The 27975-nt window shown below is 38.1% G+C and overlaps 1 protein-coding gene across 4 annotated transcripts; it reads right to left on the reverse strand.

The window, feature by feature from the left end:
• Positions 1-3574: 3574 nt before the first annotated feature.
• CYP27C1 (cytochrome P450 family 27 subfamily C member 1) lies at positions 3575-27975 on the reverse strand. Of its 4 annotated transcripts, XM_075152924.1 has the most exons (10): positions 27889-27975; positions 25717-25963; positions 20754-20944; positions 18896-19095; positions 16138-16347; positions 14244-14407; positions 10690-10856; positions 9815-9893; positions 8620-8823; positions 3575-5874 (listed from the first exon to the last, which is right to left on the reverse strand). In XM_075152924.1, the coding sequence occupies exons 2-10, from the start codon at positions 25873-25875 to the stop codon at positions 5758-5760; spliced, it is 1491 nt and encodes a 496-aa protein (XP_075009025.1). In that variant the 5' UTR covers positions 25876-25963; positions 27889-27975; the 3' UTR covers positions 3575-5757. The 4 variants fall into 4 exon arrangements, with proteins under 4 accessions (XP_075009025.1, XP_075009023.1, XP_075009026.1 ...); XM_075152922.1 differs by lacking the exon at positions 27889-27975 and having other exon boundaries at positions 25717-26428; XM_075152925.1 differs by lacking the exon at positions 27889-27975 and having other exon boundaries at positions 20754-20871; positions 25717-25808.

The following is a 27975-nucleotide window of genomic DNA, read 5'->3' on the forward strand; positions in this document are numbered from 1 at the left end:
AACCACAGTGTAGTATTTTCAGTGGTTTCCTTGAATAAAATTACTTTGGAAACCATAGGGAAAACTCTCGGATGAAATTATTTTTAAAATACCTACATGACATCTACATGTTGTGGGTTTTTTGTTTTTTTTTAATTCAGCATGAACATGAAAAAATAATACTTATTTTCTTTGAAAGGGAAAAAGACATGTGAATATGTGTATTAATTGCAGAGGATAAAATATTTTTCTTTTTTTTTGTGCATAGATATGTAAGTTTGCAGATGACACCAAGTTGGGCGGGAGTGTTGATCTGCTGGAGGGTAGGAAGGCTCTGCAGAGGGACCTGGACAGGCTGGATTGATGGGCTGAGGCCAACTGTATGAGGTTCAACAAGGCCAAGTGCCGGGTCCTGCGCTTCGGCCACAACAACCCCAGGCAACGCTACAGGCTTGGGGAAGAGTGGCTGGAAAGCTGCCCAGAGGAAAAGGACCTGGGGGTGCTGGTTGACAGCCGGCTGAACATGAGCTGGCAGTGTGCCCAGGTGGCCAAGAAGGCCAATGGCATCCTGGCCTGTATCAGAAATAGTGTGGCCAGCAGGAGCAGGGAGGTGATCGTGCCCCTGTACTCGGCGCTGGTGAGGCCGCACCTCGAATCCTGTGTTCAGTTTTGGGCCCCTCACTACAAGAAGGACATGGAGGTGTTGCAGCATGTCCAGAGAAGGGCAACGAAGCTGGTGAAGGGCCTGGAGCACAAGCCTTATGAGGAGCGGCTGAGGGAACTGGGGTTGTTTAGTCTGGAGAAGAGGAGGCTGAGGGGAGACCCCATGGCGCTCTACAACTCCCTGAAAGGAGGTTGTAGTGAGGTGGGTGTTGGTCTCTTCTCCCAAGTAACAAGTGATAGGACGAGAGGAAATGGCCTCAAGTTGCGCCAGGGGAGGTTTAGGCTGGATATTAGGAGAAATTTCTTTCCTGAAAGAGTGGTCAGGCCTTGGAACAGGCTGCCCAGGGAAGTGGTTGAGTCACCATCCCTGGGAGTATTTAAAAGACGTGTAGATGAGGTGCTTAGGGACATGGTTTAGTGGGCATGGTGGTGTTGGGTTGACGGTTGGACTGGATGATCTTAGAGGTCTTTTCCAACCTTAATGATTCTATGATTCTATGTATAAAAAATATATTTTAAAAATGATCAGGTATTAAAATAGTTACTACTCACACTTTCCCACCTAACTATTATTTACTACTGCTGGTGTAAAATTTAGATGAAAACTTATATATGAATAAGAAATATCCAGCAACTTTGGACCTCTTCCCAAATATTTTCCAACACGCATTCCAGTGAACCATAGTTTATCTTGCTTCAATATAGACAGTCCATGACACAGATGATCACCTTGCAAAAATCAGAAGGGTCCAATGTGTAACACCAGTTGGACTTGTCTTCCATAGTGATTGTACTGGCATATGTATTTACATCTGTCCTAAGTAGCTATGACTATAACTTGGTAGAATTTTAAATCATCTTAGCATCTGCTTTTCACATGACCCTGTAAATCTTCTATTGACACTTCAGGAGGTGAAAACCCCTCCAATGCATCTGCCTCCATGGGAGCCTGCCAGTGCAAACTAATGTCGTTCTGGAACACCGAGAATTAGTGATTTGTAATATCCCTTCAGAGTCTTTCTCTGGGCACACACAGGGGAAGCTTGACATTACCAAAGATGTAAATCTTCAGTAATTATACAATAGCATTTTTTAAAGTTATGAACATTATGTGACAACATAACATAGGAAGTAAAAAACTCAATGATCAAAAACAGTAGTGGTCGGGTTGGTTTTTTTTGGTATATGGTGCAAATAGCACACACATCAGGCTCCCAAACTGCTCTTGCCTCATCCCGTTTCTCTTGTCCTCCCCCATCCTACAGCTCACCTCTCCAGTTCCTTAGCTTTGATCTCATGTATGCTTTCATAGATTATCTATTTGGTATAACCCCAAAGCCTCCACCCTGCATGGCCCTCCTACTCCCCTTCCCCAGTCCTGTGCATGACAGCACAACTCTTCTGCTTCTAGCACCAAACACACCCCCAGTGCCTACTTCTCTCATGTTCACAGCTGCCAGGCATGCTACTCTCCGTCTTCACAGCCACATCAATGCTGGGGTATTTAAGGAGCTCATAAGTTTCATTCGCCATTGGCATATAACTTTGCTGGAGTTGTGACTACTTCATCATTGACCTCATAGATTCCTTCCACACCTATGTACCTACAACAGAGTAAGAAAAAACAGAGAACAGACTGACTGAATACAGTGATTCTAGTTAAACAATTATTCTATAGAATTCTTTTCACTATGCTCCATCATTTCATGGCTGGTTGGAGATTCTTTTTTTTTTTGTCTTCAACATTTCTCACAGTAAATTTATTCTAAATTCTCATTCTCCTGATGACTTGAAACTTTCTATACCAGTTTATTCATTGCTAGTTGGTGATAGCATTGCCCTTTACCTTAAGGAGTAAACACCTTAACTTGAAGGTATTTGAAGAGAACATTTATTAATGCTCTCTATATTCACTTTTCTAGACTAACTACGTGAATATTTTTGAGGATACATTTAGTCTCTTGCAGACATCCACGTTTCCGCTAGCTGCTATCTAATCCAGCTGGAAGGAGCGTAATCAAGCCAGCAGAGTTTTGTGTACAAAGAAACAAGTTCTCCTAAGCCTATGGTTACACAGCTTCCAGATGTGCCAGGGCTTGATCTGCAAGCTTGTGGTCTGCTTAAATCACAGGGAGTCAGAGCAAAAAGTGTTGTAGTACAACCCTTTCTCCACTCACAGAAACTTTATTAATCCAATAATCTTAGTAGTTGCCTTACCTGTTCAAATCAAACTCCACCTTTCTTGAACACATAACCACACTGTACATAGCACTAAGGATGCAGTCTCACCCGTTCTTCCCCAATCTGTATCAGAGATATTTCACCTCATACATTCTAGGCTGTATTTTTCATTATTCCAACACACTTGCAATTTCTAGTCATCTGTGATTACCTAGGTCTTCCTCCACACATTTCATTTTCAATTGGTGAGCTCCTCACGTAAATTCTTTTTATTCCCTACATACATGTCTTCTGCTATTAAATTCCATTCCATCTCTATTACATTCTGGGTTTTGGTTTGGTTTTGTGGTTTTGTTTTTTTTTTTTTATGCTTTATGCCTTCACTTTTTATATCATTAATACTCTTCTATGTATTAAGGAATTATCATTAATCAAAACATTATATTAGAATCAGTCCTAGGGTATTTCTTGAGTAACTTTGCCAGTAACTTTCCTCCAGAATGACAGCACTCTTAATACAATATTATCTCTCCTTCAACTGGGTCATTACACACCTTAAATTCTTGTATGAATCCCCATCTTTTCTAGCTGAACTAGTAATTTCCCATGTAGCAGTGACTCTTCTAGTTCTATCCAACAAGTTAAAAACTTTTAAGATGCTAAAGAAAACGCAATTATAAATAGCAATTAAAATGAGAACCAGGACTTGTAAATTCTGTATAAATATTTTATTATGTATAAAAGACAACTTACATGGATAGATGCTCTATTAAAACAAATCACAGGCTTTCTGTTTTCATGAAAAGATTCAAATGCTTTAAAGAGCATTTTAGAATGCCTCTTCCCTCTTCTACAGTGATGTATTCCTTAGGGACTGATACCAAGTAGCAAATGTACTGCAACATAGCAATGGCTGGTGTTTCTAATGATGCCATGACAATGCAGAAGGAGGGCACCCTACAGAATCCAAATATGGATTCAAGGCGTGGGCTCTTTGGTCCCCAAGTCAACAAAAACAGACAGAGTTATGGAATCAAATCCGCAGACTTTTAAACAGACCTTTGCAAAACATCTCCTTTGGGATGTCAGCTGGCTCTGGCAAATACAACTCTCTTCATTCTATTTAAGATGGGGACAATTGGAAATAACAATGGGAAATAAAAAAAGAGGGAATAATGTGAAGCCGTGGAAAACAACATCAGAAGGCAAGCTCATTCAAGGGAAAAAACCCTCCACAGATTGCCTGTTTTTCTTACAGTACATATATATGCTCAATACAAGATTAACATTTTAAAGTCATCATGTAAACATGTAATCTTCTCACAAACCAGATCAATTTTGTTTAGTGTTATTATTTTATATACGAGATCCATACAAAGGATTTTTTTTTCTTTTGTCAAGACCTTGAAAAGGCACTACAAAAAGTAATCAAAATACTACAACAATGTGACTGTAGTAGTTAACTATGTGGAATTCCATGTACACCATTAAAACTACAGTGTGTAATTTAATTTGTAACCTGTCTTTGACTTCTTATAGCTAGATGAGCAAAGAAAAATGTTGTCGTTTTAAAAACTGAGTTGCACAACTTTTCTCTAACTCTGCATATGTCTGAAAAGTTTACAATTATCAGTACGTACACTACCTCACAAACAACAGTCGGAGCTTGACATGTAAACAGTTAACTATACATAATTACATAGTTAGTTTCATATTAGGATGTACAGGTTTGAGCGTTGTTCAAGGCATAACACGGTCCCAAGGTATAAGATTTCTCTCAAAAATGAGAACGTAAGGCTAGTGCAGTGATACTAAAGTTATCTAAAGACTAAAGTATCATGCAAGAGAGACTTTTCTGTTAGTTGTCATAGGAAAAATAAAATAATAATTAAAAAAAAAAACTTTCAGGTGTCCACTCCTTATATGAGACACTAGATAGTAAAAAATCTCCAAATACTTCAGTAGTCACATTTCCATCCTACAGAAGGCAACTGTGTACCTGCCTATGGGTTCAGCATGTTACAATGGGAAGTTTCCAGTTCTTACTGTTGAAGAACTGTGAAGATAGTTAATAGTAGTATTTTAATTATATGATAAAAATGTAACAACTACTTCATTTTTATTATTTACATTTGGTTTTGGCATAATATTAGCTAGAACAGTGAAAGTGGCCTGTGCTATTCCACTCAGCTTATGCTTTGGTAATGAGGACAATGTCTGGGTTCATAACTCTACAATGTGACATTTAAACTTTTATTTTTAAGATTTTTAATTTTGTTAAAAATTATATAGAAACATTTTATGGAGATTATTTTTTGATAAATTTTTAATTGTTCTGCATTTCGAGTCTAAAGAAAGTGACATAAATTGTATTTTTTCTGTCATTACTTTTCATATTACTATTAATTTTTTAATACACAGAATAAACGTTTTTACACACAAGAGAAAAATGATCTCATAATTTCAGTGTTAGGTGGAAACTTAGAAAACACTGGAGGACACGAAACAGGAAAACACTAACTCATAAATGCAGCTAATTTTCACATATTATATAGTAATCCTCTTGCTCTCAAATAGACTCACTGAGTAGGTGACTTTTACGACAAGCTGTGTAACAAAACCACTGAATGATACTAACATATCTGAATTTAATTTTGTTTTTTTTCAATGCATGTGTTGTTATTACTAGAAATCTTTCCAGGTAAAGGGAGATTCCCAGTGCAAGAAGGAATTTTTTCAGTATATATTTTCATATGTAATTATCTATTATAGGAGAGGTAATTTCTCTTATGTACTGCTAGAACTAAGGCAGAACACAATACTTGATCGTTTTGCCAAATACCTACAAACCAGAGAACAAACACGATTAAACATCCATAAGATGCAAGTCTGTTCCCATGAAAATCACGCAAGTATTTCCAAAACATTTGAGTCTCACTTTCTGTCAGAAAATCGCACATTGATGGAGTTTCCAGGAGTCAAAAGTCCATGGGTTTTGGCATGAACTGGTTCGGTTTTGGGAGAAATTTTGATCTCAAAATTCTGAAGCAACTGTGAATATAAACAGGACAAGTATTAGAAAAGCTGCAAAATTACAGATGAAGATTAGACTTTGGAAAAGAGAACATAAGAGACTGTCACAAACAAAATTTCTGTTGTGAATTCTGTGGAGTCTAAGTGCTATGATTCCCACACAGGAAAGAAAAAATAGTTGTTACAAGGTAAAGATTATAGCTAAAAATCTTCCTCCTCTGATCGAGGGAGGACCGAGCCACTCCTTTCTGAAGAATTTCCACACAACTAGATTAAACGGTCTGAGCTATCAGAGAAACTAAGGTCTCTTTCAAACCTCAGGAGCTTACTCTCTCTGTGTTTTTATTTCACTTCCTTTAATATAAATCAATACGTGCAATTATAAAACAAAGCAGTAAGAAAGTCCCAATCCCATTGCACGCATTTCTCTTCCTGGGCAGAAGGAAACAAAACAACCATGAGACAGCAACTGTCCAGTGCACTGAATGAAACAATCATAATTCAAGGAGTCAAATATTAGAACCTCTCCTGAACAGAATCACTATAATTCAATCACACAGGTTCTCTATACATGAAACCTCTATCTCCATACACTTAATGAAACTGAGAGAATCAGTTGCAAACATAAATCACAGCAATCGTGGATTAAAACAAACTTTAAGAGATTTATCTCACCCACTTTGAAGCTGAACAGAGAAGACCTCAGCTATCTATTTTTAAACTTTCAAGAAGGAAATACCACATCCTCAACTTTTCCTAATATTAAATCTCAAACACTTTTTCCTATAAACTAAGCATTCTTCTCTTATCCTTCTCCTAGTAAGCATGATGAACAATGCATTATTTTCCTATACATAACTACCTTTTCAGTGTTAGATGTTTGATCAAATTTTCATCTCATTCTTCTGTTTTTCAAACTTCTCATTCTGGTTATTCTTTCTGTCTTCTGAATTTCCTCCAATTTGACTATATTGTCCTTAAAATGCAGCGCACACGGTCAGTTGCATATCATTGTCTAGCTGAGGATTTGCCAGTGTTTGGTAAGACTGAGTAATTTAGCTCCTCTTTCTGACATACAACATGCTGGTTAATACTGTTAATATACCCAAGAATTACATTGCCTTGCCAGAATTAGCATCATTATCGTTGACCAATTTTTTACTATATCCCTCCAGTCTGTTTCTACAGTATTAATTACCCAGCCAGCTGGTCAGTGATTTGTATTTATGCATTTGATTTCTTCTCAAGAGCAGTAACTTGCAACTGTCTTTAGTGAACAATTTTGTGTTGATTTTGGAATATTTTTCCATTTTTTTCGTAATTCTATATTCACATCCTCTGATTTTAACTTAATCCATGTCAGCTTGGTATCCTATGCAAACTCTAAAGGTATTCTCTAATCCATCATTTACACTGTTAATGAAAATACCAACCTAAATCAAACACAGGACAGACTCTTATAGAATTTTAATTAAACGCTTTCGCAGTTCAACAGCAAATATTTGACAGCTACTGCCTCCAGCTATCTCTTTTTTCCAACCAGTTGTGCATGCATTTTATAGGTACTTCCATTTGGAACAAATTTTATTAATTTAATTGTGAGAACAATGTATAGGACTGTATGTATATGTGAAAATACTTTCTGAAGTCAGAATACATGATTTATTTTATGTCCACCACATTAGGTAAGTGATCAAGTCAAAGAAAGGAACTAGACTGGTCTGAAACAATTTCGCTTTGATCTGCTCCATGCTTCATGTGTTTCTATTTTTAAATCACTTAAATATATTCTTGATGCTTGTTAATAGGTTGTGTGCTATTTTGTTCTAGTTTCTTTCCAGAAAACAAAAGGAGAAGGAGGCTCTCTATTACTTCCTTGTTCCTCCTTTTCAAAAAGATGCAAGTATGTTTGTTTTATCCAGCCCCCTGAAAGCTATGTCACTCTGAGTTCTGAAAGACAGATGATAATTGTTCAGAGATTGCTCTAGGAGTTTACTTAAGGAAATTCTAAGGCAAATTCAATCAAGCTTTGCTTTGAATACATATAAAGGGTCTAAGTATTTTTGTAGTTAAGTAACTATAAATAGTTTCCAAATCTTTGAGTTTTGCTGCACAAAATCTGAACTCGGTATTTGAGTTAAAGGCTGTCTTGTAAATGACAAAAAATGTAGCAGCTGTTGGGAAAGCTTTCTTTAGGATATGAAGCAATGTAAAACAATATATATCAATATGTACTAACTACTTATATAACTATAAATTACGTGTATCTAAAATGATAATAAAGTCAGAAGAAAGAACAAGAAGGGACAGAAAACCACAGAACATAGAAAAATTCTACTATTTGTCATAACACTGTGGTCAGTACAAGGATATAAAAACTTTTTTACATCTTTGTAAGTACTGAATTCTTTGTAAGTAAAATACCAAAACTGAGCAGGTAACCATTCTAACATACATTAAGAAAGACTTCCAATTCGCTTACAAAAACCTTCTGTACTAAATCCATATATTTCCTTAACAATCTTACCTTTAGTTTTACCTCATTTGTGGTATAAAGAATTTTTCTTCTGCAATGTAGTTTAACTAGTATGCTACATTTCAAGCATAATTATTTTCCATTTTTTAAGCCTTTGCAGGATGAGTATGCTAGACAACACTCCAAAACAAAGTTTCTATGCACTGTAAGATATCCAGAAATGGTATACATAGAAAAGAATCATACCAATATATTTTTCTTCTGTAATGCTGTCACATAGTTCTAACCTGAATCAGTGCAAGATGAATTTCCAGCTCTGCAATTCTTTTTCCTATACAACTTCGAATGCCATAACCAAAGGGGATTGAACCAAAATTGTCTACTCTGTCCAAATTATCTTTCCTCAGCCAGCGTTCAGGTCGGAACTCATTTGCCATTGAGAAATTTTCTTCGCTGTATGATGTAGTATAATGACAGAGTGCCAGCTGCGTCTGAGGAAATAAATGATATTTATATTTAGCTAACTCCAATACACAAACAAAACAAAAAAGTATTTGTAATTACTGTAATTACTGCACTATGACGTGATAAAAATTAAGTATCTTTGAGTGATTCTAGAAGCAAAAAGGATACCTAGAAAATCAGATCTCTTTCTCAACTGGTCAAATGAAATAATCTTCAAATTGTTTTAAATGTTGCTGGATATATGAGAGAAGATGCCGTGAGGAAGGAGGTGGGAACAAAAGTCACAACTATTGGGAATTGCCTCAAAAAGATGGTATGAGAGAAAGGGGTAAGAGAGGTACAAGACAATGGAAAAGGAAAAAATGGAGGATGCGAAGTTAAAAAAAAAAAACCCTCAGAAAAAAAAACAGCAATAATTGATGTGACGATGTTTCGAAATACATTGCGGGGGGGGGGGAGGGAATGTGTGTGGAATAATATTTAAATGAGTATATTAAGAATTAAGAATCCTGACTGTTTTAAAGGTACGTTGCTTTAACACAGAAGTGCTGTCATTTAAAATAGAGCCATACAGTTCTACCATGATCTCTGTGTAATCTTTGAATAGTATGAAGGAAAGATTCATAATTTAAAAAGGAAATGAAAGTCTTTCTACAAAAGGGAATTAATAGGCAAAGAATTAGAAAACTGCAAGAATAATGAATTTTTTTTTAATCAAATTGTAACATTGCACAGAGATGTTATCAACAGACTCCACCCTCAAGAATATTAAGAACAAGTCATGATGGTAAATTTGATTAGCAAGTTATGACCCAAATCTAAAAAACCAACAGCAACAAATCAATTATAAAATCCGTATTTGTCATATAAATGGGTATTATTGAAACACTTTCCTCTTAATGCTCTAGCTTGGTGAAATCTTTTGAAATCAATGAAGTGTATATATGTCGTAACAAATCACATTTCATACACAAAAATTAAACTGTGTTCTCTGCAGAGGACTGCAATAGAACCTACCCCTTTAGGTATCAAGTATCCTCCAACGATCAAGTCTTTTTGGGTCACTCTTCCATTTCCTGGCAATACTGGATATAACCTAGAGACAAATATTTATGAGAAGTTCAACAGTAGTAACTAATACAACTTAAAAAGTTTAGATTCCAATTTGCATTCGTAAATATGCAATATGAATGCAATATGCATTCACAGCAAAAAGGTTTTTCAAAACACCTTGGAGATTCAAAGACCTTGAATCATCTGTGAGAATATGATTAATGCCTGAGAAAAGTTATTTACTAGTAACTGGAGGTTGAGCTATTTGGTTTATATATTTATTTGCTTTACACATGTACAAACATGCAACCAGTTGGTCAAGCTGGAAATGTTTTGGCACTACGGGGAGCTGAAAAAGCCCTGTTGATGCCTTCTCTAAAATTCTCTTACTCCCCTCACCTCACTATGAACATTTGTTATAAACATATAAAAAAACCCGTGTCACATGCCTTCAATTTAAGTCAAGAAGCTTAAAATGATTGTAGTGGCACCGCAAAGTACCACTTTGCAGTAGTGTGTGGGGGAGGAAGTTGTTGCAGTCCACCATACAGACTAATACTTAAAAGGCAAAAATCAAGCTTTCAATTACCTACCTTAACAGACATGTCCTACATATGTGATACTAATTCTACCATACTTAAAAACATTAAACATTATGTAAATGATCATATTTCATTGCTTGGGCATCCTTGGACACAATACTGCTACAATAAATAAAAGCAGAAGCAGCAAATAGTAGTAACAACAACTAAATACAAACGTTAGCATGGACTCAAAATCCATTACAATTAGACGGAATTAAATTTTTTAATTAATGATTGCAGTTGTCTGCTACTTACCTCAAGGTTTCCTTCAGCACAGCTCTAATCAAAGGCAATTTTGGGACATCATGAGCAGCAGGAATTTGATCTTTCCCCAGCTTATTGACTATCTCCTCATAAACACGTTGTTGAACTTCAGGGTGCTTTGCCAACAAGTATGTTGCCCAGGACAAAGTAAAAGAAGTCTGAGGAAGAAACCACAACCATCACCATCAAGTCCAACAGGATTAGATTAAAAATCATTTCAAGCCAAGAAAAATGATCAGTTTTCAACTATGTGTTTTATACATTTAAAATTATAAAACAGACTGGCAATGATTCACATCTGGACTCAATGGGATGTTGTCAGACTTCACTATGCCCTCCTTCATCCCTTTTCCATCTAAAAATCCCGCACATATCAAAACAACCTATGCTGATTTTTTCCCAGTGAAATATTAAAAAGCAACAGAAAAAACAAATGCAAACAAAACTACATAAACAATATTGAAACATAAAGACTCCAAAGAGCAATGGAATAAGTTAACTGTTAGTTTTCAATATGTTTCACCTTTCTTCCCAACAAAAACATTTCACAGGATACAAGATAAGAGATACTACTCAGAACATTACCAACCCCTTTTAAGCATATGGTAGTCTCCTCATAGCATCCACACAACAAAATTAATATTATCACTGCTAAGATTACACTTTATCCTTTGGTAAGGAATGCTACACCACAATTGACACTTTCCACCTCTTGAAAATTCCCACTTGATTGAAATTCAGTGTCCTATTGAAAGCTTTCTTAAGGAAGCTAAAAGAAGAGCTTATATATATAAAGTGGCCCCAAAATGTTAAAATATTACACACACACCCCCCAATTAATGATTCTAATAATCATCAAGGCTCCAGAAAAGAGGTACTGTGTGAAAAATCATTTAAAAATATTTTGTCTGAAGGAAGAAACAGAACACAAGGCAGAAGACAGTTCAACTTTGAGCACAAGATGATTTAAAGGAACCCATCATCTGGTTCTCTTTCACCTCAGCTGGAAAAACTGCACTTCAATGCACATTTGTGGTTTAGGATACACTCTGAGAGCATGAACTCACTCCATCTGTACTAACATGGAACTAAGTAGAGTACCTCAAGTCTTTATTTGTGATCCAATATTTACCATTCATTTAACGATGAGTCGCTGTGTTTAACTCCTACCTGGCTTTCAGGGACTGTTCCATTCAAATACTAGACAGACTCAGGAACTCAGGATATTTTGCTTCTACTATCAGCTGCACCCAAGACATTAAGGTTAAGCAAATGGCCTTACTTGAGCCTGTTTCCCTCACAATCATCACTGAAGACAGAAAGTTTACCATGAAAAATGTATTTTCAGTGTTCCTGAGTAAGTATGGCAGAGAAAGTGACAATGTTATCATTCTGTTCCTTACTTGTGTTGTTCTTAGTATCTTACAGCGTTTAAGAGAGAAAAAATGTAACCTCTACCCTAATTTTCTTGAATTATTTTTAAACATTTTTTTTTCAACTTGTATAACAAAGACAGACAACCAGTTTCACTTTATAGGCAGGAAACAGTTTTATTTTCAGCTTCTCACTCATTGGCACAACAAAGCTTAAGGTTATAAACAATGTATGGGTAAAAAACCCAACTTTTGGAAATGTCTTATTTTGAGCTTACATTTAAGATAAATTTAGAATGCAAATTCGTCATGACGATGACCTTTTATGTCTTGTCTTCAAACTGGGATATAATGCTAGAAGCACCATTCTCAGAACCTTTCTTTTTTTCTCCTTGGGATATTGAGTGGCTGTCCCTTGCTAAAATGCAGCCCTGCCCTATTCCCCTCAGAGCTCAGAGGAGCTGGCAATTGTGCCAGCTGCATACAGAACTTCTCTGATATAAGCACTGTTTCTTCCCAGGTTCCCAGATCCTTCATAACCTCTTAAAAATTAGCACTGTTCCAGGGACAGCCAAAATGCTTTATAGCCAAAAACTGCCTTACAATTTTGTTGAAAGCTTTTATAATCCTCTAAACTTCTTTCACTTTCTATGATAAAATGAGATCTGAAGTGACAGCAGCAGGGGAAAAAAGGTTCCCTCAATTTCTGTCTTTTACTTGGAAATGAGGAAATCAGAAGTACCGTCCTCTCACAAAATGATTGTTGCCAGCTGAGAAAGCCGAGTTAAATGGAAAGAGAAACTCTTGTTGGCATGAACTTAAACACTGTCCTTTTAGTTTAATGGAAACTCTCTCACACACTAAAAATGGAAAATTAAGGGTCTGAAAGATTAGAAAATGAATGGGATGAATAACTGCTTTACTTAAGAACCAAACATCAAAAAGGTCTCCAAACTCATAAGCCCTTGGAATATTTAACCAATGGAATAATCTTCAGCACATAAATAAGCTTTACATATGCTCCTTATTTTAGAATTCAAAAGCATTACTGTTGGGTTTTTTTTGTTGTTTTCTTTAGAAACCTTACAAACTTTCTTAAATCAAAAAAAATCTGAATTCAATTATCCAGACAGTTTTTTTTACTTTAAGGCTACTTTACTTTTTTACTTGTTTTAATCTTTTCTACTGTAAGACTATTAAACACAGTCCTACATAGCACTTTCTTTATCAAATTCATATAGATTTCTTTTAAAAAATTGCTCATTTACAATCATTTACAATAATAGTGTTCATTGATATTCTAAATAACTCCATATACATTGTATATACAATACAATACCTTATTTTTAGCTTCTCTTATTCTTCTGATTGTCATGCTGCAGTCAATACTAAGCTACACTGATTTCACATGATAGGAATGAAAGGACGGTGAGGTATATACGTGACCTTAATGTTTCTTCAAATGCTCTACATGACACACCAGAAGAATAAGGAAAGATGATCACTTAAAATGCTTCACTAGGTGTTAACATACCTCGTACGCTAACCTCATTAATGCTGAGCCCCATCACCACAGCTCTTTGCCGCGCTGACTGCATGTTGCCAGCACAAGCATGGGTTGCGAACTCATGCCTTACGTACATTAGTGCTGGCCTAATACCCCCCTCCTAATGGACTTCAGCACAAACCAGGTATCTGATCCATAATGTGTGTCCCAGTTGATTTAATTAGCCACATGTAAAAATCCTTTACCAAATTCTACATATGAGTTTATTGATTAATTTTTTCACACTAAGTTTCAGCAGCCTTTTCTATGGTGGTCTACGTAAAGAAGCACAAATACCAACTTGATATTCAAATTAGGAAAAGAAAATGTATGAAATTCAAGCCGAATGTAAAGACAATTTCTATTTTATCCGTTTAATAAACTGTGGAACTGACTCCCAAATGATGGGTTCCTGCAAACCACAGCTAGAATAGAACAACACTGACTTCATTCTAGTAGAGAGATTACACAATGCTGTAAGTATTTTTTATCATTTTAAAGATGTAATGACTTACATGTACCAGAAATTATGTCCTTATAAACAACATACCCCCCCCTGAAGATAGCTGTGAATGGTACTAGTTTACAAAACCAATTGTGCACAAGAAAAACAGTAACAAGCTTACTGTGTCCACTCCTGCCAGAAGCATTTCAGTCATATTGGCATAGATCTCTTCCAAAGTAAGTTCCTTACTCACTAGGAGGTAGGTAAGTAGCCCACCATTTACTACTTCTCCTTGGTCCAGTTGAGACTGAATAGCCTTCAATTTGTTGTCAACATGGATTTGACCTTTGGGATTAAAAAAAATTGTTAAGCCTCCATTTTTATTTTTCTGCTGGTTCCATTCAGTAATGACATTTCCCCCTTACACTACACTACATAGCTATAAAAAGACAAAATATTTGAATCTATTTTCTCAGGGAAAAGAGAACAGAGTGGTGGTGGAAGTCCTCGGGTACTCACGGCAAGGAAAGACAGAGCTGACAGGAACCTTGGTAGCTCACAGCATGAGAATGCTGAGCACGAGGAAAGGACACAAGAGACTATAGTTTCTGACTGGGAGCGAAGGAAGCTCAAAGTCAAGTTTTTACGCCCACCTGGCTTGTTTTCTGATGACTCTGCAAGAAGTGGTGAACTCTGCAGAGCATGCTGCAAGTCAGCACACAGCGGCTGCTACAAGATACTAGCAGCAACCAGAAGGTCAAAGCCACAGAACTGAAATCACACTGAAGACAAAGATGAGGAGCATCAAGTAGTAACAAAAATTGAAAAACTTCAGTGAATGACATTTTGAGCAATTTCACCCACAGTCCCATTTATACTTTAGTGACTATGAACAGCATCTTCAGTGAAACAAGGGCTTTAAAAAGAGGAAAACTCCTCAGAAAGTTAATGCCTTGCAGAATGAGCTTACAAAAAAAAAGAACTAGAATCAACATGTTCTTTTATGAATCCTACACAAACACACACATCACATACAGTGATTATCACCATTTAATTCCTTTTTCACAAAGGAATTAAACAAAGAAACAGCATAACAAGTTTCAAACAGAACAAATTCCTCAAGAACAGTTTTTCAGCTGCTGTTAGGATAAAGCCAAAGTCTGCTGGTTTTAACTCACAAAAGGGAACAAGAATGCTTTATCATGGGAAATAATTTAAAAGTGGCAGTGTAAAAAAGTATGTTTCACAGAAAACACACCTGTACCAGCATTAAATGGATTCCCTAATGCCTACTGTAGGTAGGCAACTGTAGACCAATACATATTAAAAATTAAGCATATTAGGCATATAAAAAGTTAAGAAACTAAAGAATCTACTCTCAAGAAGATGTACACAGACCTACCTAGACAAATAGTGCTAATAAAACAAATTTAAAAATGCATGCAACCTTAGAGAAGGAAAAAGGCTTCAAGGTTTTTTAAACACTCCAGAATATTAAAAAAATATATTGCAAAGACAAGTCCTTCTTCTTACTTACATGAAAGCTGATTGATAAAGGAGCCTGGAATGCTTTATTCACAAAAAAAACCATATTGTAGTACAGCAGTGTACTTCTATCCTTGTATGTGTATATATAAACTTCACAAAGAGTTTAATTAATTGCTAGAGTCTCATTTTTTAACTTTCTATTCAGTTTTAGTGGTGATTATTTGTCAGAGTGCCTGACTGAAAGCTTGCTGAAGTCAACAAAACCCCCCTCATTAAAATTTGAGTGGCTTAAGATAAAGCCTTGGCAAAGAACTTGGACCTGGAGTGAGGACTGTGCGCTGAAACAGGTGAAGATAAATAAAGAAACAGCAGTATAAAATAGGGGAATATTTAAAGTGTATTGGTAAAATTCTTTTTCAGTAGACTAATTTTTAAAACGGTTCCCTTGGCCAATCTGAGTTTAATACGAAACTTACTTCTACGACAATGTCTTCTTATAATTTTAGAAGAGAAATGCAGCAAGTCCTGTCCAAACACACACAGAACCTGCAGAAATACAGCTGAACTTTTCTACTACTAAGTCTTACTAAATTTGAAGAGTCCATCCCAGGATCTGCAGAACTCTCTCCAGGGTTTTGGAATAAGTGGACGAAGCCATTTGGGAATAGCACCTGCATACATAGTGGTCTTAAACATACTAAACATCAACTCCAGAGCCTCAATATATTCAACAGTCTGCTGTGGGACGTTGTTTTCCAGGCAGCCCAACCGGCATTCATACAGAATAGTTGCCACACCTGCACATATGAAACCAAAGAATTTGCTATACACATGCATATATACATATTAATAATTTAAGGAATTATAATGCTAAAATAATGGAACTACCTTCCAAAAATGCTTAGTTATTACTACTGCATCTGGGAGCAGATAAAACAGAAATTTAAAACACAGTAAAAAATCCCAGCTAAACATTGTAGCGAGACAGTGGCTACTATGTCAATAATGCATGAGAAGACAGCCAGGAATTCCAGCAGAAGTAGAGCAGCCCTCCAGCATGTGTGCTGTGTTCTGCATTGCACCACAAATCCTGATCCTGCCATGTCGGCCCCTGAACACACAGGGACATACAAGTCCAAAGACATTTCTGATAACTGGTGATAACGCAGGAGTTTCTAGCAGTGGCTATGCCTTTCTTCATCATAAGTTGGTAGTAAATGATTAACAAGTATGCATAAATGGGTACAGAGCTTGCACTCTAGACAGTGATTTCACTGCACACGATATACTCCATGTAGCCCTGAAAAACAGCAAGTGTGTGACACTGTTGCAAGTGACAATATTGACTTGTCTCTTGTTCCTGACTTGCTGTAATTTCCTCAGATGTTTTGTCTGCGGTATTGCAGTGATCCCTACTAGAAATACCATCTCCCTCCCAAAGAACTTTATATATTTTTTTATTAAATTATTCTTCTTCTTCTCAACTCTGGACTATTTCTTCCATTTATCAAGTTAATTCTTACTCATCCATTAGTGGCCCTGCAATCTCTCAGCTCAGTTTTTATAAACATATCCAAGTTATTAAATATTAGACAGAACTCAGCCAGAAACTGCCCTACTGGAGTTAGCCAAAATGTTCTCTCAGTTTGACAGCAAACCACTTTTAATTACTTTCTGAACCCAGGTTTCTAGCAATTTCTCCTCCCAACTTGCAAAATCTAGATCATATTACCCAGTTTCTTTATGAAAATATCACATGGTACAGTACAAAAAGCATTTCTATTATTAAAATAATCTTATTTAATGATTTTTTCTAAAATCCAGTACAGCAATTAGGTAATTTTAAAAGCCATTTAGATAATTTCTCAGAGCCATTTGCACCAAATCAAATGTTTTTTGTGCTTTTAAATTCATTATGTAACAGTTTGTCCACATCTTTCCAGGCAATATTAGAATAACTGTTAACTAGATAATTCAAGTAACTGGTCTATTAACACTCTGGTCTCTTTTTTTCTCTGTTTCTCCTATTAAAAACAGGTACCATAGCTATGATATTTAACCTTGATCTTGTCCTCCATCAAACTCTCCATGAATTCTCAAGTGTATATATATACTTCTTTTTTTTAAGAAACTTTTCTTTTTCCCTGTTCTTTGCTTCATATTTCTCCTTTACTGACAAAAATAATTTTCAAATCTGGCTATTTTCAACTCAGTCTTCCTTCCCTAACTTTCCTCCCTGGGGAGATGTTTTTCTGTGCCTTTTATTTCTCTTGTGCCTCTTTGAGCAACTGCTAGTTCTTATGCATTCTTTTGCTCTTTACACAGTCTTTTCAAAAAAATCTTACACATTGGTTCCCTGAACAGTTGACAGGGTCAACTAAACTGCAATTCATATAGGAAATAAGTGCGTGCCAGGCACAAGTTATAAATGAAAAGCTAAAAGAATGTGAAGAATTTAAACTAACCCATCAGTTAAAGTGAATCTGTAAGCTCAGAGTTTAAAATTCCATAAAATTGGTAACTCTTAGTTGAATGCCATTTCTAGACATTATTAATGTAGAACAGACTTAGGTTAGTTTACCAAACAGCCAGCGAGCCATTTAATACAGCATCTCCATAGGTGAGCAATTTGGAAGTTCTTGCAAATCTCAAATTATTCAGCTGCCTGTCAGCAAAGAGTACCAATGTTTATAAAGGCACTACATTTAACAAGATTAGGTTGTATGCAGTCAGTTAAAGGAATGTATGAAATATGGATCACCATTACATTCTATAAGAACGCAGGAAATGTTGTACTAGCTCAGGCTGGAGTTCCATTTAGCATTCCCTCATTAATGTAGCCAGTGGCAGATGATTTTAAGGCAAGCATAACAATCCCACAGTTGGCATGTGTAGGCAGGGGAAAGCAGTATCTTTTCCCTCATTAAGCTATGAATAGAATTTAGGTACATCACTCAGTGATTCCCCACCTGGAATTCGGCCAGTATGTTGTTAAATTAACGTCTTAGATGTCACATTGTTAAAAGGTCAACACCCATATTCTTGAGAAATTAATACGAAACACGGAGTACTGAAACTGCTCAGGGCCTTGATTGTACATTTTGCCTATATACCAACATTTCCACAGGAATTGTGCCTAAGTACAAGGTAGCATTCCTTTGGGCTCTACAAAGGAATTCTGGTGATACCTGCTGCATTAAGTACGAAGACACCTAAATGCAGAATATCAAGCTTCCCTTTTCAGATTAATCACAACGGGGCAGTCGTCATTTGACAAAAATGCCAACCATAAGCACACTGCTTTACATCGATTTTCTTTACAGACATTATACAGCCTGGGCTTACCTTCCATTGAATACTTGAAGAAAAGGTTGTTAACATTGGTCACTGTTTCCCCATCGTCCTCTTGACTTCTGAGGGTGTGGATTCTTTTAATTAAGTCTGTGATAACTTCATTGACTCCTTCAGAGTAAACAGCCACATCTTTGGGTTTCAGAATTTTTTGCCTCAGTACACTTCTCATTTTTAGCCATTGTTCCCCCTCCCTAGAAGAAATTATTAATAATGTCTAAACACAAGTCTCCTTAACAATCATTAGCTGGGTAAGAGCGCCGCAATGAAACTGTTCATGATTTTTCATCTCAAATGAAAGCAAGTGGTGAAATGAAAACGATGATAATGCGTATATGGTATTATGCTCCTACATTTTTATTCTGTATTTATTGCACATCCTCATTAAATTTCAGTGTTGCAACGTGGATGTACATCTGTAAGTCAATCTCTGGTCTGAGTGACAGAACTTGTCCACTCAGTGTTCTGAATTTGACAAGTGTCTCTATACTAGTATTTTAGTAGTAGCTAACACAGAAAATTTGCAAAATTTTCTTATTAAAATTACTTTAAATAAATATTTGAATGGATAGTCTGCAAAATTGCTTTTACATAGAATTGGTGCTTAATTACGAAAGGTATCACATCAAGATCTGACAAATCAACGATTTGAGTTAGTACCATAAATGCCATTACTGACACATCACTTTCAGTTACCCTAATTATAAACCTACAAAGTAATAGATAGCAGACCTAGTTACAGAGAAAATTCACAGCTACATTCTCCTTTAGCAGAGCTATGTATTGAAATCTTTGTGCTGAAGACTAAAAATCTGAATTGTAGTATCTGCATGCTTCATATGAGTAGAGTATTTAGGAACAGAGGTTCCAGGGATATCTTTCAATTCCTTACGAAGACAGGCAATTGTCTTTTATGCATTTATTTTAAATTGCTATTTAAGTATTTCCCATTAAATTCTTTCACCTGGAGCAATGCTGCTGCAAGGTACAGAAACTTACTGGCCAGCAAAATAATTTAATCTCTTTAACAGACATTTTCTAACTATCTCTTGATTTAAGATCTCATTTCACAAAATATCAAGGAACTCTCAGTTTGACTCTGAACTGCAGCTTAAGATTCGAGTCTGCAGTGCAATACATAATGCCTTTTGCCACCATGAAAGAAAAAGACTGTCCATGACTCAGGAAATTAGTTTCCCTCTAAATAAACATCCTATGTCAGTGGGGACTGTGAGTAGTTCCCAGTGGCAATTAACCACACCCACACGCACTGCCAGCTTACGCAAGCTTTAAAGACAGATTTTAGGACAGATAACTCTTCTAGAATCAGCCACGTACAAAAATATCTGCATGGCGATGCACTATAGTATGAATTTACCATACATTGACATCTCTACATTAATCTACTGAGGGGGCACTTTGTTGAACAATAAAGCTAAAGCCAGCCTGAGCCAACAAGTCCACACAGCACACTGCCAACTGGATGCAGCAGTCTAGACCTGAAGCAATAAAGCCACATTTGCACAGTACCAAAGTTAGTAAGCCCTATTCTGCAATATTGCTTCCAGGTAAGCGAGTCAGCTCAGACATCTCTAGCTGATACACATTCCCCAAGGATATTTTTATGCAAAGTAGCTTACTCCACATTCAAACTACACATTATTACCGTCCCTTTGAAAATTTACAGCAGAACAAACAATTCACCGTAAATTCCTACCCTCTTTCCCCCCACTAGTTGTACAAATTTCCCGACACAGAAAAGCCTGGGTTCCCAGATGTCCTGTACAGTCCTTCAGAAAATCACTAAACTTTTACAAGGAAACTTAAAAAGTGAAGGAGTAACAACACTTACGCAGAAATAAGTCCTGTGGCTCTCCCTCGCAAGTCTCTGTATTCCTGCCAGGATTCCATGTTAGCTCTTTGTGGTGCTCTACCTTCTGCCCGGAGGACTTGAGCAACCATATCTCGATCTGCAATGGATACAACAAACTGGGGACCAAAGTGAGACTTGAAGATCTTTCCATATTCCTGAGTGTGTTTTTGCTACAGTATCACCAACAAAAAGAAACAGAAGTAAAGTATTACTAATGAAAAGTAACACAAAAGGAAACTGACAATTTGTCATACAGTGACTCAATCTATCACATCTACAACTTGATCCCCAGCTTTCCAGTCAAGGAATGGTTTGAAATGTCAGGAGAAAGCATCTAAGCATTACTGTGAAATATCCACAAGGCAAACAGAGAGGTCACACCATTCAGGACCTCTGACTGAAAAGACCCGAAGCTCTAAGGCACAAAGCGTGAGTGAAACCAAATACTGAGAAGATGAAAGGACTTGGGGCACTTAAAAACACATCTCTTCAGATCAAACAGGTTGGGAAGAATGTCTGAAGAAATGAAAAACACAGAGGTAAATAGGGTGAAATTAACAGTATAATACAAAGATATAATAATTTACTTTTAATGTCTTTTATAAATACAGACTTACTCTACCATTTTATTCTTTAAAAAAAATATTTAACCAAGGACGATGATAGCATAGCAGCCTAGTGAGAAACTGCATTTTGGGACAGCTCATCAGCAGTGAACTTTAGAATGACATACATTAATTCTGCAAAAGGAAGGAAAAGTTGAGGTCTTATTCCTGCAGTGGGGTTTATTTAGTGGCTGATCCACAAGTTGTATAATTCAAGCTGGGGGCAAGCAACAGGCAATTAAGAAAGAGGATTAGAAAACATTAAATCATGTATAAAAAAAACTCCAAAAGTTTTCCAGTAAGATTGCGCTATCACTGTCCCATGAAACCTACTGATTATTTCAAACAAATTTCATTCTGACATGGTCATGAAATGAAACACCCAACTCCCAGGAATTCACTTGGAGTAGAGGTACATCATCATTTTAGGGGGGAAAAAAAAAAACCAAACTGCAAAGGAATTGTTAAAGAGATATTATTAGGACTTTAGATTTAAGAAAGCTTTAAATTTTAAAGCCTTTATTTCAGGTTAAAGTAGCAAGACAAGTTAAACTGACCGAAGTTTAACTTCAACACGTTACCTGCATTTAATCTAAAGACATCTGCTTGCAGAGTTATGTTTATTACAGATCAAAGATGTCTGATAGAACTACACTAGTGAAAGTCTAGTGTTGACCCAAGATTAACTTATGACAAATATTTTTTTAATCAGTCTTGGTTACAGAGATGAATTGTTTAATTGCCAACAAGAAGTTTAAGAATCATGAATCACTCTTCAGCACATGGTACCAAGTGCTTATAAAAAAATTAACTCTTTTTGCCTGGTTTCCAAATAAAACAAGAGTTGTGCAACTGTGGTTTCTGCCAATCTCCTCTTAACTACGTTTGGAACACAATGGCCAACTTCAGTTAAGTCTAACAGAGAGTTAAAGGTCTCCTGCAATTATATTCTTACCATTTTCAAAAATCAGCATCTGGATTCAAATGAGACACACATATTAGTCACCCTCATGAGGGAAATGCTACAGTAGGAACTCAATAGTTACCATTTCTGCTTGGTCTGCTGCTAACCAAACACCACATGCAGACCAATGTACAAACAAGCACTCCCAAAACCCAAAGTGTCTCTTGCTCCAGAGATATTTTAGGGATATTGAAACTGAACTTGGAGAGAAATGAGATCATGAGTCTTTAAAGGAAAGCATGAGTTGGGAGATAAGTGCTGCAAGGAAAAGGCAGTGGGGTGAGGGGGATACAGGTCACCAGTCACTGAAAAACAGGTTCAACAAATTTTGCTATTTATGGAGCAGCTTGTTTTTTCCACTCATGGTGAGGTTTACGTTGGAGGACAAACTTCAACAGAAAATAAATCAAGTGTCAAGCCATCTGATCAAATAAATGAAATATTAGTTTTAAACCAGAAACAGACAAGGACAAGGTATTTGGACATCTCTTGCTTTCAACAGAATGATGTTCAGTTGTATCAACTTCATGTTTAAAGAAATGCCTGGAATTTCTTATCCATATTTTCTATCACAACATAGGTTTTTCTTTCCCTTGTTCCAAACCTTAAAAATACTACACTTTCCTGTCTCACGTAACACTCTCACACCAGACATTCTTTCACACATCATAAATTCAAACTGCCAGCATCCAAACCCTCCCCCCTCACCTTTCTTTTCTTTATACTTGCATAGCACTGATGAGACAAAAGAGTCTAACCCCATCAAATTAGAAATACTTTCCCTTTGTCATAATTGCTGTAGGCATTACTGCTTTGGCCAGGACTAACTGGAATCATGTTACTGAGAACAGAACCTCCTTTGTAAAAAAGTGCTCGGCTTCCCCACCCCTTCTGCATATAGCATACGAATATTTGTGTGCGCTGAAGGACATCGCTTAAGTAGCTGTGCTGGTTACCAGAGGGTTTCAGATTAATTCATTCCTGATGTTCACTGCATTGTTAAATTTAACAGACTGTTATTAATCCAGTTAATGCCTATTTGCATCCAGCGCGTATGCAAACAGGGCATCCATGATTTGTAAAGTGATTTTTGAGACTCTAAACAGAATAAAAACTAGTATCATGTTACAACTCCTCCTTATCCTTCCTCCTGCTTTCCTTTTTATGAATAACGTTCATTAAAGAAGAAAATTTCCCTATCAGCTTATGGTAGCGAAAAGCATATACTATTTATGTTGTCTATTATTCCTTTTAATATTTGAATAATTTTCACTCTTTTGACAGTGAAAGAACAGTGAAAGCTTGAATTCAATGGTAGTATTTTTTTAGTGTTATGAGACTATGGTGAGTGCCTCTCAAACTCTGTGCACCACCACAGAGGTAGAGAAAAAAAAGAAATATAATGCAACAAAAAGCTTTAGCAATCATAAAGTTTCAGCTGTATGTGTCTTGGTTAGCAAGCAATTAAGCTGAGCAATTCATCATCAGCGACCTAGTTCGGCTGCCATCAAACACAGCATAGACTGAGGAGCCTAACACTTCTTTTTAGAAATCTCAATGGTAAATACGGCAAAGCCAGACATGTGATTTTTTTTTTTTTTTTTTTAGCGTTTCCTGCTGGTGTTTTTAGGCCCTTTGTAAATCCTAACTTTCAAGTTTCGATCCTCAAACCATTTAAAGTTCTGTCCTGTTCTGTTTGGTTTCCCTTTTCTGTTTTTACTTCCCTCTCTTTCTTTTTTTTTTTACTTCAGTGATTTTCAGGCAGTGAACCTCTTGGGGTTGTCTGTGAATCTCTTCCTAGCGATCTGGGAAAGGTCACTAAGAAAAGCAAAATAATAAATGCCACATTTGAGGTATTACCAAAGAGATCTGTACTGACAGTGGAAAGCGTTATGGATCCACAACTGAAGAAGGGTGAAAACCACTGCTTTACTCCCTCAAACACAAGTGCTCACTTTAGAATCACTTGGACTGGGGGAAGGGGCCCCAGGAGGTGCGTTGTGACTTTTTAGGAATGAAACCCACACGTTTGGCCAAGCAACCAAAAAAATGCATCTTTGGATAGAGACAGCCTTACGGTAAGACAGCTGCCCATGCCAACATCCAAGAAACGCTGTACGGAGGAAGGGTACGCCTTCACCCAGCTCCTGCTGCCCCGAGCACGGGTAACCGCGCTTCACCCACCTTCGCCGGGGGGGGCTGAGGACCGGGACGCGCCGCGGCCTGCGGACCGCCACAGAGGCGGAGGTGCCCCAGCCACAGAGGACAGTTCTCAGCCCCCACCCGGGTTCAGGTTCATTTTACCGTCTCCCACCCCACCGCGTACTCCAGAGCTGCCACACTTACGCCAGGTGACAGGAGCCGCTCTCCGCCCTCCCTCCTCTCACCCCGCCATCAACCTCCCGCCGCCATCAGGCCCCGCTTCCCGCCACCCGCCTCCCCTCCCCCTCGCCGCCCGCGAGCCGATGGGGCCGCCCGGGGAGGGGGGGCAGAGCCGGCGGACGGCAGCGGGCGGGCAGCGCCAGTGTTGCCCCCCCCGCCCCCCCCCGGGAAGGTTTCAAACCGCCCGCCTCCTGCTGAGGGGAGGGGGCGGCAGCCGTGGGCCGGCCAGCGCTGACGGCAGCGGGGCCAGGCGCATCTACCGCCCCCTCAGGGGACCTATATATGCGAAGCATATTTATGTAAGGGGAGGCCAGGGTAGAAGTGAGGGCTGGAGAGACAAAATGGTCTCTGGCCACAGCAGAGGGGCGCCGGGCTGAGCCGAGGGAAGGAAGGCGGCGGGAGTCCCCCGCACACCACCCTGGCGGTAGCGCCTCAGCCGCTGCAGGACTGAGGCGGTCCCGGGTGGAAACAGCCCGGGGTGCCGGCACGGCCTCACCTTCAGGGTGGGTGCTGCGGCCCGGGATTCGAGGAAAGCCCACACTCCCCAGCTCCGCCCGCCAAAAATAAGTCCTCTGCAAGCTTGTGAAACAACCCCGTTCAAAAAGAGGGGATTTTTTTTTTTTTTTTACTCTAAGGCACCTAGCTAAAAGTCCAAAATATGTGAAAAGAGCTCAAAGACTGGGGCAGCCACCCCACGTACAAGGGAAGGGGGAAGGCGGGAGCAGGGTGTCGGCACGGCTCGGAAGCCACGTACTCGCAGGCTCTTCACCGAAGCCCAAATGCTAAAACCTCCAAGAGCCACGGGAGGCGGAGGTGGGACGGGGGGATCCTCCGACTCCCGGCGCTTTCGTAACAGCGGGAACGCGGCGCGGCGGTGACCAGCTGCGGTGCTGGTAACCCGGTGATGAAGCAATGTTTTGTGGGGGGACAAAAGGAAAGGTTTAAGTAACCCTCGCGTGAATAAAGCATTAAATAGCCGAGTAAGCTGTACCTGGATTTCATGAATGCGGCCGAAGCCGTCCTTCCAGAAGAACTCGTAGAGGTTGTAGAGGGTGTTGGGTCCGGGCATTTCTTGCAGGCTCTTCACCCTGCCAAGCTGGTGCGGGGTGGGCTTCAGCAGCTCCCCTGCGCGCCCTGAATCTGCCACCATCTCCTCGCCTTTGTTCTCTGCCGCTGCTGGAGAGTTATTCTGTACCTCCAGAGACTGGCTGCTGGAAAGTTTGGGCAGTTGGTGAAACCTGCTGACGAAAATCGCATGGTAAATGTAAGTCCTCTCAGATTCCAGCGTCTGCTTGCATTTCATTGTCAAAACTCTCATGAAGAAAGACATGTCTCTTAATTTCGGAAAGGTCCACTTTGCTCCTGCAGCTGCTTTTTATTGGGTTGCTCTTTCTTCACTGCCTGCTTTAACTTGTACAAGCAGCACTTCTCCAAACTCTTACTGCATGAGCATCAGTTTACACAGACCATTATTTAACGCTCCCTCCCCTAGGGCTGGAAAAGGGGGGTGGGTCTGGGATGAGACTTGAATAGAACGAACCTATTATTTTGTATAATTCAAATCAGATAAATTTACCCATTAAGCATGCAGCCAAAGTTTAGTTTTTTCCCCCTCTTTCCCCCATTGGTTTGGCAAAAAGTTCACATAAGGATTATCCCATCTTTCTCCTTCATTAAAAAGGTGGGTTTAGGGCTATTTTTTCTGTGGCATTAATTCATTCCTATATGTTAGAAAATACTGCATTTTCTGCAAGAAGTTCTCTCAGTACCATTCATCATCCTGTAACATATACGGAAAACATTTCTGCATCCACATCCACATAGTAATGGTTTTACACAGTAACTTTACAAACAATTCCTGTAAATTACAATATCCAGCGATGTTATTTGTATTGCAGAATGATTTGTCTTTTGGACAGGATATACTCCATAAGCAGCTTGTGTCAACTTTTGTAGAACATAACCGGTGCCCTGTAACTGTATAGTGTTCCACCACAGTTTTTCCTCAATTCGGCTGCATAGACCTATAATCACACACAGAGAATTTGAGCTCCAACCTGTATACCAGTTCGTTTTGCACAATTTCAAACGTGTTTGTGCTGTCTTCATATCCATTTCTGTATAATTCTGAAGGTGCTAGTGATAATCTGTAAAATGTTGGTTAGTTTCAGAAATTATGTGGAAGAAACCACCTTGGTTTTAAGTGAATCAGAAGCTCAGGTAAGACTTGAGGACAGAGGAAAGTCTCAAGGAAGATCCACAGTTCCAGAACTTAGTTATGAATAAACTGCTGGTAAAGTAAGTCTAGTGAGCTTCAAAGTTATTTGCCTTTGTTTTCCTCCTGTTTATTTTTCTACATTTATATTTTTGAGGCCACAATCCAATTAAGATTTGTGTACATGCTTAATTTTACCACTGATAACTTCACTGAAATAAATGTACCTCTGAAGTTAGACATGTGCATCAGTCTTTGTACATACAGCAGTAAATACTACAGGAATAAAAGGCAGATGGTAAACAGATTTAAAATCTATGAAGTACATATTGGTTTAAGCTAAAATAATGTCTTTAAAATAAGCTTCATCACACTTGAAAGGGTCCAGAGAACCACAACAGAAAAAACAGAAGTTTTTTAAAAATGACATAAGGAAGAGGTTGAGAGAATTATTTCATCTGGGAAAGATGACTACCAGGAGCATGACAACAGCCTGCAGATGCGTACATCTTTTGTTAAAAAAAAGATGCATGTCAGAGAGAGAAGATAATGGGCTTAGTTTGCAGCTACAGATTTCTTGGTTAGATTTTCAGGGAGCCTTGCTCTCAGATATTTTTGGGATGTCTCTTAGATATTTCAGATAGCCAAGGTATCTCAGGAGATTTTGTAATTGCTATCACTGAACTTTGTAAGAACAGGTTTGAGAAACATCTGTCAGGCACATCTGGCTATATCACGGTCTAGGTTACCTCTGGAGTTTCCCTTTTCCTCCTACATGGTGTAGCTACATTATTTCTTTAATATTTATCTAAAGATGCTTTGAGAGACACAGTTACTCAGAAGATAAATACTTATGGGGAAAAATATTAAAACCAGCTGGTGAGTGTGAAACTCAGAACCAGTTTATCATCATAAGTAAATGAAAGGCTAATTCCACGCTTCACTTACAGACAGTGGAGGACAAGAACAGCAAGGAGTATCTCCCAGAGCAAGTAGATGCACTATGAGATGTCTGCAGGAGGATTTAAAAACAGA

The sequence above is a fragment of the Calonectris borealis genome, chromosome 6 (genome assembly GCF_964195595.1).
Source record: "Calonectris borealis chromosome 6, bCalBor7.hap1.2, whole genome shotgun sequence".
NCBI lineage: Eukaryota > Metazoa > Chordata > Aves > Procellariiformes > Procellariidae > Calonectris > Calonectris borealis.

What these genes read in the sequence shown, in the direction of transcription:
- CYP27C1 (XM_075152922.1), bottom strand. Translation starts at nt 26,055, where the DNA reads ATGTCTTTCTTCATGAGAGTTTTGACAATGAAATGCAAGCAGACGCTG. An exon ending in GCCGCATTCATGAAATCCAG is followed by an intron (nt 20,945 to 25,716) that starts GTACAGCTTACT and finishes GTGATACTGTAG; the next exon opens with CAAAAACACACTCAGGAATA. An exon ending in TTCATCTTGCACTGATTCAG is followed by an intron (nt 5,875 to 8,619) that starts GTTAGAACTATG and finishes TTATATTCACAG; the next exon opens with TTGCTTCAGAATTTTGAGAT.